We start from the raw sequence: 14201 nt of genomic DNA on the forward strand, positions 1-14201 counted from the left end.
CTAATGACGTATAAACAATCAGCCCATCTCCATCCTACAAGTGGGCCACACGAGAGACCTGCGAGACCCTGTGAGCTCGCTTTTTACGCTGCTCCCAATTCAATGCACGGCAAATTATTTGACGTTAGAAGAACTGATTTTACTCAGTGAAGTTTACCATATTTGTATTAGTTATTTGACTCTGGGGTGGCTGTTTAGAACTAAAATCCAAACAATTAAAGTAAGCAAAGTTTTTGAGGTGAACTTGAAGAAACAGATTTTTTTTTTTTTTCAACAAGGATTTTTTGATGTATAGATGACTTTTCACAGCCAACTGTGTTACATGTTCTCAACGATCGAGTGAAAGTCAATGGAGAACATTTCTAAATTCATTGCAACTGCATCTACAGGAAGACCCAAATCTTGAGACTGAGGTCCTTACCTGGCCGTCTCCTTCCACTCCATCTCCTGTCCATCCACCGACAGAAGCTCGTCCAACTCCGTGAAGAGTTGAGGCGGCGCCGGGCCGTCATCCTCCTCGCCGAGGATGAAGCGGATCCTCTCGGCCGCCGACGAGACTGCGGAGAGAGGAAAAATACTGCGGTTCATAGGCTGGCAATGGTGCCCGTTGGGCAAGGGTTTGGGCACCGGTTTCCCCTCCTCAGCTGGACCCTTCCCGTTGGCCTCAGCAGGAGGTGGAGGTGGTGGGATTTTCACCATGACCTCCTCTCCTTTCTTTTCCGCATCCTCTTCCTCATTCTCCTCTTGGTTATTGTTGTTGTTGGACATCTTCAAGACCTCAGTGACCCCCCCCCCCCCCCCCCCCTTTACTCTCCAAAGGGTTTGCTCCTCAGATAGCAGTCGGCAAGCCCCACAAGCTCACCAGAGTCCCGAAGCAGCAGCTAGACCCTCATTAACGTCTCGGATGGAAGTGACAGCCGCTCCCAGCTGCCTGCTCCAGCACTTTGTGGACCAGGTAGGAGGGGGCCGAAGGGGTTTAGGGGTCCCCTCAGTGACAGTGTCCCCACAGCTAGCCCCTACTCCCTCTCCGCCCCCCTTCACTGTTCAAACAGGCCTTCGCCATTGGCCCTCCACAGCCTTGGCAAGCTGCCCTGGAACCCCTCATTAACAATTAGGAAATGGTCCACAAACTGGCCTATTCTTTAGCAGAGGCTTGGCTTTCCTTCCCTTTGTCTTCTCATTTGAATTCTTAAGAGAGCAACACAAACAGATTTTCAACAGGATTGATATATGGATTATACTTTTGGGTGCTAATCAAACATGTTGCAAACTGTCGCCACCATCGTAGCTTGTTCCAAGTGGAAACAAATATTTGAACCGTCAATGGGGAGCAAAACAATAACTAGCCCCCTTTCACGAAAAGCAGGCACATGCATGTAGAAAACTGTACGCAAAGATCGTCGTCAGCAAACAGCCACACAAGACGAGGGCAGGAGGCATCATCAGAGCTACAGCTCATTTACGGAAGCTCACATAAATGAAACGATGGCATATCAGACCGCTAATGTGTAAAATAAATCTCTTGTGCACATGCTGCATGATTGGGATAAATGTGAAATCACTTTTTCAAAAAGTACACTAAAAACAGAGTTTACTGCTTTTCCAACATTGTCCACGAACCCCGATTTCACTTTGAATTATAGCCAATAGACATTTTTACAGCAGATCTCTTATCTCATCTCATCAGGTGTAACGGGTGTATAGCAGTAATTGGTGGCTGTGGCACCAATTAAGGTAGAGCTACTAATCGGGAGATGAGGTTTGATCCCCGGCTCCTCCAGTCCCCCCAAAAGAATGAATATTTAGATTAGAGCCTGACGGGTAGGGGGGCCCTTGCATGGCAGCCTCTGCCATCAGTGTGTAAATGTGTGCGTGAATGGGAGACTATTGTAATGTGTTGTGTAGCGCCGAGTGGTCGGAAACTATATCGCTATACAAATGCAAGTCCATTTACCAAGTCCATCTCCATTTAAAAGGCCCTGGATTGGGTTGCACCAGTTATTCACAAATCCATTACCAAGTTTGAAATTGAATCCTTCGTAAGTTCTTAGTAACTACCAGCTGGTTTCAATCTAGTGATTTACTAGATCAGGTCGCCGTTTAAGGTCAGATATGTCAACTGTATTCTGAGTAATATCATCGCCAACTTAAACCACCAATGGGAATTATAAAAGGCTTAATTTGTGCACAAACTATACCCACTGTACAGTAAAGTTAACTTTAATCGTCTTAAATGTTGTGTTATTGGCTAAACCCTGCTAGAATATATTGATTTTCTCTGTGAGGAAAGTCAGCAATTCAATTCAATTTATTTTTGTATAGCCCAAAATCACAAATTTGCCTCAGAGGGCTTTACAATATGTACACATTTGACATCCTCTTGTCCCGGGACCCTCACATCGGAACAGGAAAAACTCCCCCAAAAAAACCCTTTAACGGGGAGAAAAGAGGGAGAAACCTGTGGGAGAGCAACAGAGGAGGGATCCCTCTCCCAGGATGGACAGAAGTGCAATAGATGTCATGTGTAGAACAGGATAAGTGAATTACAACACAGCAATGTGCCGTTTATCCTGCTGTTGTGAGGACCACTTTGAGTTCTAGGCCTTTTGCGGAAGAGAGGACTTCTGTGTGGTCCTCATCTTCAGCAGGTTAAGAGTTGGTTTTAGATTTGGGGTTAGAATTAACTTTGGGTTAAGGGTATGGGACTGTAGTTGTGTTGGTTGTGGTCAGGGTTTAGGAATGCATTATGTCAGTGAGGGTCCCCACAAGCACAGAGGCACAAGTGTGTGTGTGTGTGTGTGTGTGAGAGATCATAACAAAGCTGGCTGGTCTGATTACATAACAGCTTGCTAATACTGTGGCACCAGAGAGTTGACCGTAGATACCCGTCTTAAAACAGACCCCATCTTGTTTACCATGCTTTGTTGGTGAGATATTTTAGCTGTCTATCAATGTTCCCTAAATTGTTTTCTAGAGCACAAAGTTCTACATATATCTTGCCTTTAATTTTGCTCTCAAAGTGCACCAGAGTGATTTAACTTTAAAATGCACAAAATCTTCTTCCGGGGGAGCGTGCCCCTAAAGGGGGCGAAGTCCTTGGACTCTTTATCTTGCAACAGAAACCCAGGGGAAATAAATGGTTAGCAGGCTCTCTGACACAGTGACAACCCACCTGGTGAAAAGGGAACTTCTCTGATACATCCCGCTCTCATATGAAGAATTCATGCAAATATCTGCGCCACAGAGAAAGGACAATACTCCAGTGTTGAGTATTTGACTGGACTCTCCTTTGCAGGTGAAATTTAGAGATTTATTTGGACAAACACACCACACTTGACATCACATCAGCCACCACATTGAGTCATTCATTAATTCGGTCAGCAGTAAGTGGTCAAACAGTAAATGAGGTGAAAGCTTGCAGTTTACCCGTATTGTGTTTTCCGCTGCACCATAACGACGGCAGCAGGTACGGGCCAGACAAGCAGCTGTGAGATTACTAGGTGGGGGGAGAAACCGACTGTCTGCTGGCACACACACACATACACACACACACACACACACACACTTCCACAAGCTGCAACTAGCTTAAGTCGCAGCTTGTTTAATAACACCTCGGGTGGAATAATTTACATGTGCGTTTCACACATTTAGCTGACGCCCCATATCCACTGCGAGTTACGCTGATTACAGTAAACAGTGCAAACAAGCTTTAAATACCTATGCGGCCAAAACTGTATGCAAACAATAGTAAGCGGTGCAAGGACGGGGTCAAAGCCTCAGGGATGCAGGCGCACGGGCTGCTGGGTTCCTTAGATGTGCAGCCAGTTAAACAGATAAAAGTGTTAAACAGATACAGCAAAAGCAGTGCAGTACGGTGCTTTCATTCTGAAGAGCAACAAGAAATACAATCGGAATAAAACAATCCACAAATACTCATTTTGCTTTCATCCCTATGAAATCAATGCAAGGACATCCTGCTGGAGGAAAAACATTATCTTAGCAGAAATTAATTTTGGGACGAGATCAGGAAAAGCTACCCGACACCCTGTGTTTACAGCTGCAATCCGCTACTTTCTGTACCTCTCTGCACGCTCAAGCGTCAAGTCTTTATATCATCATTTTAATAATAACGGCTGTTACTTATTACGGCATTAGCAATCACAATATTTCATGATAAAGGAATGAGCAGGAAGGGAAGAAAGAAACACGTTTTCATGGAAATATGAGCAACTTCGAAAAAGTCTACCGACCGCTTATAATAAGAAATTTGAAATTCAAAATGAAACCTCTGAAGCTTCTTTATATTACACAGTAGGCATCTAAAACTGTCTAGAGTGTATCCAGGAGCGATAAAGAAGAAACTGATGCTGCCCATCCAGAGCACCCAGTACAAAACTCAAGCTGGTAACGCACACGGTGATGGTGCTATAGGAGAAAGGTGGGTGAGAAGGGTTAGGGGGTGAGGCTCGGTGCAGAGTGAAAGCAAACAGGAGCGAGGGCAAGCACGAAAAGGAGAGATAGAAATGAAAATCCCATCGTTCAAACACAATTTCAAAGCTCTGTGTGCTCTAGCCAAGAGCCATGGGCATACAAAGAGGACTTTGTCCCAGAAGCAGAGGCTCACGGGATAGGGGATGGAGGAAGAATGCCTGCTGCCCGGCAGAAAGCTTAGTGTGACTGCCACTAAAGGCCTGTTTAGTCCCACTCTTGACATGCATCCTACACAAATACCTTCCATCCCCTCTGACCTTTTTGGAAAAACTCAGCACATCATAAGGGACAACATGGGGTCTAATTGTTTGTGACTGTACATGCAACGATAACGCAACTCAGTGTCACTCATTCAAAAGCAAAAGAGGATCACCGAGAGTACAGGAAAGGTTTCCCATGCCACAAAGTCTGACGCTCAGTATGCAGGGCGGCTAGCACAGAGAGGCAGCGGTCAGGGATCGGGGCTGAATGCAGAGTAACACCCAGAGGGTGATTCATTGAAAGCCTGTTTATACTCAGACCATCCAGCTCTGGTATTTTGTTGCGATAGCTAAGGTGGGCAGGTTCCGATGAGAACCTAAAATGAAATGACCTTAGTGCTGTCTGCAGGTAAACTGAATGCAACAACATTTTCTCTTTGCTTTCACTGCAAACAGCCCAAAGCAACTCATCACAGAAAGAATCACACGTAAACTTGACCCGAGTTTGTCTACAAAAGGGCTTAATGCACCATTCAGCATCATCACCAGACGTTTGTGAATCATTTGATCCTCTGTAAGGGCAATAACCCCATCACAGTCCTGATTCATCTCCCAACTTCTTTTCACCTCTCATGTTCGGACTTTACACAAGATGGTGCATCTTTGCACCACAGCAGAGGCTCCACTTCTCATCTAATGTCCGGAAAGCAAGTCTGCAAATATCAGGCTGCTCTCATCCAACATACCTAATAAAGAAAATAATGCACCGTAATTCGTAGGTATCCCTCAAAAATATTTTGTATATTACGCACGTAATAATGAACAAGGAAGTCCCACAACCAGCCATCTCTCAGCCAGGAGGCCGCCGTTTGTTCCCCTTATGAAACAAGAGGTCAATGTTGATGCATTTGTCACGTGACTCGAGTAATGTAGTTACAGCACCTCCGTGGTTATTTTTACCCAAACGACAATCATTTCCTAAACCTAACCAAGTATTTCACAAACTTTTTCTAAACCTAACTAAGTAGTTTGTTGCATAATGAATTAATTTTAAGATGCAAGTTGTACATCTCCCATCAGCCATTATGTAATAATGTATAGCCTTAAATCCTTACTACGGGACACTTTATCAAATTCACAAATAATTGTGATTATCTTTTTCCTATAATCCTAAAATATCTTGCATGTACACAAGAGCTGGGGGGGTAAAGAAAGAGTGTGGATGTCTGTGGTTGGGGGACGTTGTTGATCTAAGAGTCAATCAATGAATATTAACTCATCATGACAATAAGCTCCGTCCAGAGAGTCAAAGTCAAACAAAACAATGGCTTTTCAAAGGTTTAAGCAGTTTACCCAATCAATGTCCACAGACCTTTTCTACCGATACAATTTATTCCTTCCTGTGACACTGAAGAATATCTCAAACAGCCGCTCCGTAGACATTCTAGTCCCACAACTCGAGACCTCTTCCCACAGTTTGTTTTTACAAAACCTCCCACAACTTTGTGATACGTGAAAAGATGTTAATAATCGTTTAAATCCTAAAGGGAAGACCAGTGAACCTTCGTGGGGAAGCAAATGTATATCCTGAACGGAGTCCTTGTCAGGCCATGTGTACTTTAATGTCTCACTGAGGATAGTCTGGATCCTTCCTCATTACTCACGTGGAATTGTAGTTTACTTTCAAAGTGATAGCTGTAAAGGTTCAGGGGTGCAACGCATATTACTGTTGCCATGTGAAACAGTCTAAACAATTGTTAAAGAACCAAGTTTCTAAGTAATCTCTGTAATCCACTTTGAGAGAACGTTTGATCCCACTTTATAGTGGGATTTTTGCTTCACAAAAATAAAAACATGCTCATGAAAATGAGCAGGGGTCAAACGGCCCTGCAGTGGACACACATGTAACCAGGAGGATGTGCTCCCAGCCCCTGCAGCGTCCATCTGACCAAACAAGAGGCTTTCAGTCCAGACAACAGACAAGGGCCTTCCCTCTGGGGGCGGCCATGCTTCCCAGAGCGAGGAGCACGGAGGAGGGCAGTGAATAACAGCAGGACATTAGGTAAACTGCATGCCTGTCAATGCATGACAGATTCTAGTCTAGAGCACTGAAACTTGTCAAAGATTTGTTTTTGCAAAAAGGTGCTCACTTAAAGCTACTACGAGAACTTTCATTTTGTGTTGATTATGGCAGTCCATGTGGACAAAAGCGATGGTGTTTCCGAGCACCAGAGTATCATTTTCCCCGACAGTCTGCTCCGCTGGGTCCTGGTTCTGGTTCTCCTGCGCCTCCCTTCCCTCCCGACAGCCCAGCAATCTCCTGGCTGAAGGAGGAGCCGCTGCCGACAGGTGTGAGAGCTCTCCACCTCCCGCCGGAGCTCCGACTGCAGGTCAAAGGCCGCAGCGAAGCCAGATCTGGTGTGCTGGCTGCTGCCGGAGGCCCCGCTGCAGTTTGAGCTGCACGATTTTGTTCACACGGAATCCGACCCGGTAGCACCGATGACGAGCGTCAAGAGTAACTGTGTATAAATAGCCGGTCTTCTTGCTGATGGTCTCGTTTACTTGTGTAGGTCATATAGAGGCATCAGTGTTGAATTGATACCGTTTAGATGCCAGTTTAAAGTTCCTTGTGGTAACTTTAACCTTTATAACAAATTCCAAAGTGATAAATTGCACCTGTTATTCGTAACAGTACGCTTGCATGTGAAAAAAAAAAAAAACTTTGACATCTTATGTGACGCAAATTCAGCAAACTATCACTTGGCGAGAGGAAGTGTAGGATTATTTCTGTCTCTTCCTCTGAGAGATGATAATAATGACTTTATTTTTAAATGATTGGCTCAACTATAAATCCAATCTGCCCCAGCACCGGCGGGCTCAGACCCAAACTTGCCTTCCATATAGCAGAGGACAGAAAATATATATGTTTTTTCTTACAGTCACAGATATTGTTTTATAATATGTGTGCATGCATCACAGTGTGTGTTTTCCTTATTTGTGTCTCTGCTAATTCAAGTGCACCTGAAGTCTTATTCAACGCGTGCAGCATGCTGACAATCTGCTATTCTATCGGTAGATTCCATAATCAGCAAAAGCCACAGTCTGTATTTAGAAACAAAACAGAAATAATAAGTAAATAACTTTAAAAAGGGACTAGTAGCAACAGTGTACTTAATGTATGTATGTATGTATGAAGAGAAGGGCAGTGGGAGCGAGAGGGACTGTAAATCGGGCCCATGCTAACGTTCTGAAGGCGCACTGACTGTCTGTTTACTGTCTCACTTCAATAATTCCATGACGACTTTTGACAAAACATCAACAGCATTTACGCTCTTTCACCCGCACGAGCCAGCAGAGCGCCGCAGTGTTGACTGTTAACAAAACGTCAATGCTCACATTCTCCTGCCAACATAGTCGCATTTTCCGTGAATGGAGAATTACCAATGACGCTGTAAACAAACCCAGGTGTGTAGGGTTTCACGTCTCCTCATCTGACTTCACAGAGTGTTTTTCTTTCCCCTTTGACACACACACACACACACACACACACACACACACACACACACACACACACACACACACACACACACACACACACACACACACACACACACACACACACACACACACACACACACACACACACACACACACACACACACACACACACACACACACACAGTTCTTCATGTCTTCCCAAACATCACTTGAGTCTCCGTTTTGCTCGTTTCTTCAACTATGGAGAATTAAATATGGATATTTGGCTGATTTGGAATATATTTTTCTTCAACTGACATTCTTTTGGTTTATCTAACTAAGGTTTAATAGCATTCACTGATAGAGGGAAACAATCAAGCTGTTATTTACTAGTTAATCTACTAGTTAGTCAAACATCCGTATACTAAATGCACTAAATAAAAGACCCCAACTAGGCTTACCACGGTACTTACCCACCGCCTCAACCTTTTTCTTTTTATTGAAATAAAACCCTTGCGTATCAGCGGCCACAATCATCAAATAAAAAAAAAGAGTAATTTGTAAAATACCAAGCGTGTTTTCAGTATTCTACAATTATATACTGAAAGTGTTCGTACAGCAGCACCCACAGTATCGCAGCGAAGCAGCAGGAGTCAGATTTCACTGATCTCATGAGTCGACACGACGGTGGAGGAGGATTTGGTGTCAAAGAGAAAAGCAAAAGCTCCTACTTGGCAAAATTTCTAATTTAAACCAGATGCAAATAAAAACTTGATACTGTTAATGAGGCAATCTGTAAACTTTGTCTCATGAAAGTGGCAGCATCTACATACACACCTTCAAGCTCATCACATGAAGTGAATGGGTGTGAATGGGTGAGTGATGACATGTAGTGTTAATTAAAGCGCTTTGAGTGGTCGGAAGACTAAAAGAGAGCTAAACAAGTACAGTCCATTTACCATTTTACTTCGCAATAACGCAGCCACCAGCCCGATAATCAAAACACAACTCCCAAACACTCGCTACGATCCGTCTCATCTGCAAATACAGGCAGCAGTTCAAAAATAAAAACTCATCTGGTTCAACCAAGTGTGAGCGAATGAACCGGCAAGGCTGAAGAGTAACTGCAGCGCTGTTTACACACAACAGGTTGGAGTATTTACCTTTACCTTCGTGGCCCCGCAGACACGAACCACTAGCTTTGGAGAGTACAACTGCATCCCTGACAGCTCAGTCTAAACGCTCAATAACCAGATTATCTGTTTTAGGGTTAGCGATAGGGTTAGATGTTCGAGAGGACAAATAAGGACTTCCCGGTTATAGTCTTTAATCTGTTACGAGAAGGAAACAACTACCGCCTGCAAGGAACCGTCTTCAGACATCACTCGGATCAGCCTCTCCAAAACAGAAAAATGTTTTTTTTTTTATGAACAAAGAGATTCATCAGTCACCTCTTGTCTGTAATATCTTTTCTGTATTGCAGTAGTGCTTTTACAGTAGCTCCCAGTCTGACAGGTTGAGACCCACCAAAGATAGAACAAAGCAGGATCAATCAGGGTTGGTGGTTGTCAAATAAAATGTCAAATATGAGTAGAAGAAGAAGAATCTTTGCTACACAAACGTCTGCTTTACCTAAAAACTATTAAGCTGAAACATCACTGTGGTTGCTCGAAGCTCATGTACAGTGTGCGTCACGGTAAGACTAAACCTGAATGCAGTCGGTTCATTAGAATAAGTGACTCAGATTACACTGCTCTTCTGCTTGATATGTGAAACACCATCATAACATCAATAATCACTCCTTCAGCCACTTCGGAAGCGTATTCCAGACCTGTGTGTCCCCCAACATGCTCAATACATCGGTCAGGGAACCGACTGAACCTAAAAAAATTAATAATCTATGAAGCAATCTTTGCTAAATATGCATCGTAGCAGCTACCAGATGGGCTGGCTGTAATCTATTCTCTGATTGGATTTATGTCCTGAAGACAATCCCCCCCACATCAAGTGATGTGTGCACATTGTAAAAATCCAGTTCTGGTGTATTTTGGTCCTCTTGTCACGTCATGTGCACGCAGGCATGTGTAAAAGGACGTCATTGTCTTGAAATGACAGCGGCCGGCATCGTTATTGGATTGAGACGAAAAGCGTGGACGTTTTAAGACGTAGTCACAGAGGACTACTGTTACACATGGACATCCTGTATGCAGGGAATTACCCTCCATCCTCTGTTTCAGCCACAAAATGACTGCATGTTATTATTATCAGAAGACCCCTGTCCTCACCAAAGTATAGCAATAAAATCTGTGGTTCCCAACCCTGTGGTTTGCTTGTGGCCCTTCATGTCTATGAGCTCACGTTTATGAACTGGAAGCAGTTCAACCAAAGCTGGATGTTTCCTCCTCATACCGTTTCACCCGGATACATTTTAGGGGCCTCAAGAGGTAAAAGTCTCTAAAATATCACCAAAAATACAAAGATTTGAAATAAATTCTCATATAGCAATATGCTTCTTCTTCAACCTTTTTCAATTGTTAATCATCTTGTGACCCCTTCAGATTGATTGCAAAGCCCCTTAGTTCCCGACCCCCAGACCCCAGACATATGCTCATAAATTCGACTGTAGTTTCATTATAAAAATGGCAAATTCACACTGTTTTAATATCAGCATGACATTATAAATCACCGGCCATCAACTGGTTCTATTGATGCAAATTGGACTACAGCCTCGTGCCAATTCAAACCATAACTCTAAAAATGGCGTAGAAACCAATGCTGACATCAGTTAGAGCTGGGCTTACACTTTAACTCAGTCACCCAACGCAACCTCCCCCTTCCTCCCTTCCTCAAGTTTCCCTCAAACTGGCTGGAGCTCTTTGTCCGAGCATCCGTACATCGCAGCAGCTGCGCCTGAGGGCACATCGCACTTTCCACCCTTTACGGGGCAAGAGGACGCTCCAGTCAACCAAGAATGTGGGCATCAACACATATAGACGCCGACGCATGCACACGCACAAAGACAGGCACACTTATGTTTGCAACCAAGGACAAAAGCGCAGGATGGCATGCACTTACTCGCCGCACGCAAGAGACTCGTATCAACACTAGTACAACTACATCCGAGAAGCCATTACTTCCAATGAAAATCCACTCTGCTCTGTCGAAACAGACTCGTCACTCAGCAGGACATGCGTGGCTATTTCTGGCCACAACGTGGACTCAGCAACTTATTTTGGGGTCACGGAGAGTTACAGGGTCTGCTTTTTTTCTGGAAAAGAGAGCAGACAGGAGCCCTAATCCGCCCTGACATGGAGCCCATCAGAACTTACTGAGAGGTTTGAGGATGCTGTTGCTGGCCTCATCGTTGTTTTCTGTGTCCGACTTGTCAGAGGTGTTCTCCGTCAACCTGTCCTTTCTGTCCTTGTGGCCGGCTTTCCGACGGTGGCGCCGCCGCCGCCGATAGCTCTTGGGCACGTGCACGCCGATGTAGACGGTGTGGTGGCCTGCAAAAAAAGGAAAAAGAACGGATGAACAATCGTGAAACATTCTGACAAATTCAGATCGCTACGATGCCAATTATGCACCTGAACAGCTGTCTTCCTGAAACAATCACACAATCAAAATCCTTATCAGGAAATTTGAAAATTACAACATTTTGAAAATCACATTGTGTCTTCTGCAGTGCTGCAAAATACGTCAAATACAACAAGACCCAAACCCAACCCTGAACACATCTCAATTCAGTTCAAACAGGGAACATTCTCACATTCTGAGCGGAGTTAGAGGTCGCAGTACACTGTCAAAACAAATATTTGGACAGAAAAAGAAGTAGGACGCAGCAGCGAAGACGCCATAACTGCTTGCATGACTTCCTCCTTGTTGGCACCATATCAACAGGACGTTCAGTTTTACATGTTCGGAGGTTTAGTGTCGATAATGCCAAGCACACCAGACTGTTTGCTAACAGCCAGTCATTCTGATGGACAGGGATTTCATGCAAACATGTAATACGTCATATTTTCAAAACTGCTGGTCATTTGGCTGCAGTAAGACATCTGATTCAGAGCATTTATCCTTCACTCACTTAACTTTGTAGTAGTGTAGGTGTGGAATTTAATCCACACAGGCCTGAGTGATACACTGTGTTGGTGTGTTTACACAAAGCAAAACAATAGCAAAGATCTGAAGCACATGATGATGGACAGAGAAGACATGGATTGTGCAGCTTGTGTGGTTTGTCAAATTTCTGTGGACGAAGACGTTTCTGACACTAAAACTGGTAACTGTCCTGGTTTTCACCAAAATCAAAATAGAATTTTTCAGCACATATATTGACGTTCATCACATTTAGTCATACTCATGATTACCTAACTCATATAACCATAACTATATAAAACATAAACGCACCACACATCTGAATTTGTTGGCATGTGTGCCAATAAATAAATCAATGTGTTGTCGTCTTTCTGACAGAACCCGTTAGTACAGTTAGCCGTCATCTTTTCTAAAGAGCTCCAGGAGGCTCCTTCATAAAGTACCCAGCAATGGAAAAGTTGCGTTCTGCACACACTGCTAGAGAACGGTGGAACTGGGGACACAAAAGATCATATTTAAGACGGCCACACAGCCATATACAATAGCTGCAGAGAGTCTGCCATGTGGCCTGCGCACACTGACAAATACCTATTGTTTAGCTTTTAAAAGGTATTAGTACAGACACAAATCAATAAGTATACTACACCAACGCAATCTTTGTGTTTACTAGTGTTATTATACCGTTTTTAAATAAACTCCTGTTTTGGTGGATTTTGGGAGACGAAACATACGTTTTGTGTCTGCTGAGGAGCTGTCCATGGTGTTGAAAGGTGCCCTCAGTAAGTGTGCTGTGAGCTGAAATAATTGTCCCTCATCTTAATGAAAACACCTATAGTGCCTGCATAAACGCATACATGTGCGCGTGCATGAACGCGCGGTTCACTTAAGAGTCCTGGTTTGGTTTGAAAATGTGGTCACCCTATAATAATATTCACTTTATGTATGCAACCGTTTTAAAAGAGGTGTTGATTCAACCTTTTCTTCATTTTGGAGGCTGTAGTTTGTGGTGCTGTTGAATTTGAATTAAAACCTAGACCACATTTCTCAAGTTTCTCCTTCCTAAGCAGAGGAAGGCTATAAAAAGCAACCTTTCAGGGGAAAACATCAAAAGTCTTCCTGAAACAAAAGGCTCAATGCGATCAGTGTCAAACGTCGGGCAGCGCTGAGCCAAGCACAGCACATGACCCAACCAGGAAGTGACTGAACCCCTCAACAAGCAAACAATGATCTCTCTTGAAGCACAACAGCGTTCATTATTCCCTCGTACCACAAGGCCTCGTTTTTGTTTCTTTTTTGGGGTTCATCTAAGTTCACTGACACCGACGTATACCGAGCATCAGGGGGAGGAGTCTCACCTAAAGACGTGAAGGGATACTGTAAATCAGAGGCTTTTCTGACTACGGTCGTTTGTTTCACAGAGTGAAATTAAAACAAACCACTGAACACATATTAGCCTTTGGAAAGCAGACATCAGCTTGTAACATTGTTGTTGTGACTGAACGTTCTCACAAAACTACAGAGAAACACATTGAAAACACGCAAGTAGCTTAAAATAAAGTGTTAAAATACATTTATGTTTCAAATAAGTTAAAGATATAATATAGATATACAAACTGCATCCTTATCTATGTTCGCTACTAAGAAGTGGCTGCAACCTCTGATCATGGAGATAATTTATGTACATCAGTATTTATTCAGTTTTCGGACCTCATCTTGGTGTGAGCTACAGAGTCCCTTTAAACTAGATTATCTCACGAGCATGCAAGTTTATAAAACTGGATTAAGGGTCATTTGAGCACTGAATGCACTTGTCCTGAAACTGACTGACAATTTTTTGGTCCATTGTCTCTTTTACGTTGTGTTTTTATATTGTGTTTTTATATTGTTTTTAACTTTTAAGTTTTTTAAGTAAATTTGGGTATTTGTGCGCCATCTTGG

General features: G+C 43.5%; 1 protein-coding gene across 3 annotated transcripts in view; it reads right to left on the bottom strand.

Moving 5' to 3' along the window:
* Positions 1–14201, bottom strand: part of slc4a4a (solute carrier family 4 member 4a) — a 50221-nt gene that overhangs the window by 26800 nt on the left and 9220 nt on the right. For all 3 annotated transcript variants that reach the window (XM_076104745.1, XM_076104744.1, XM_076104743.1), the window contains 2 exons: positions 11498–11671; positions 422–557 (listed from right to left, as the gene is read on the bottom strand). In XM_076104745.1, coding sequence (XP_075960860.1) covers positions 422–557; positions 11498–11671 — 310 coding nt within the window. The remainder of the gene's footprint in view (positions 1–421; positions 558–11497; positions 11672–14201) is intronic.

Source organism: Anarhichas minor, unplaced genomic scaffold, assembly GCF_050575085.1.
Source record: "Anarhichas minor isolate MPS153535 unplaced genomic scaffold, ASM5057508v1 ptg000030l, whole genome shotgun sequence".
NCBI lineage: Eukaryota > Metazoa > Chordata > Actinopteri > Perciformes > Anarhichadidae > Anarhichas > Anarhichas minor.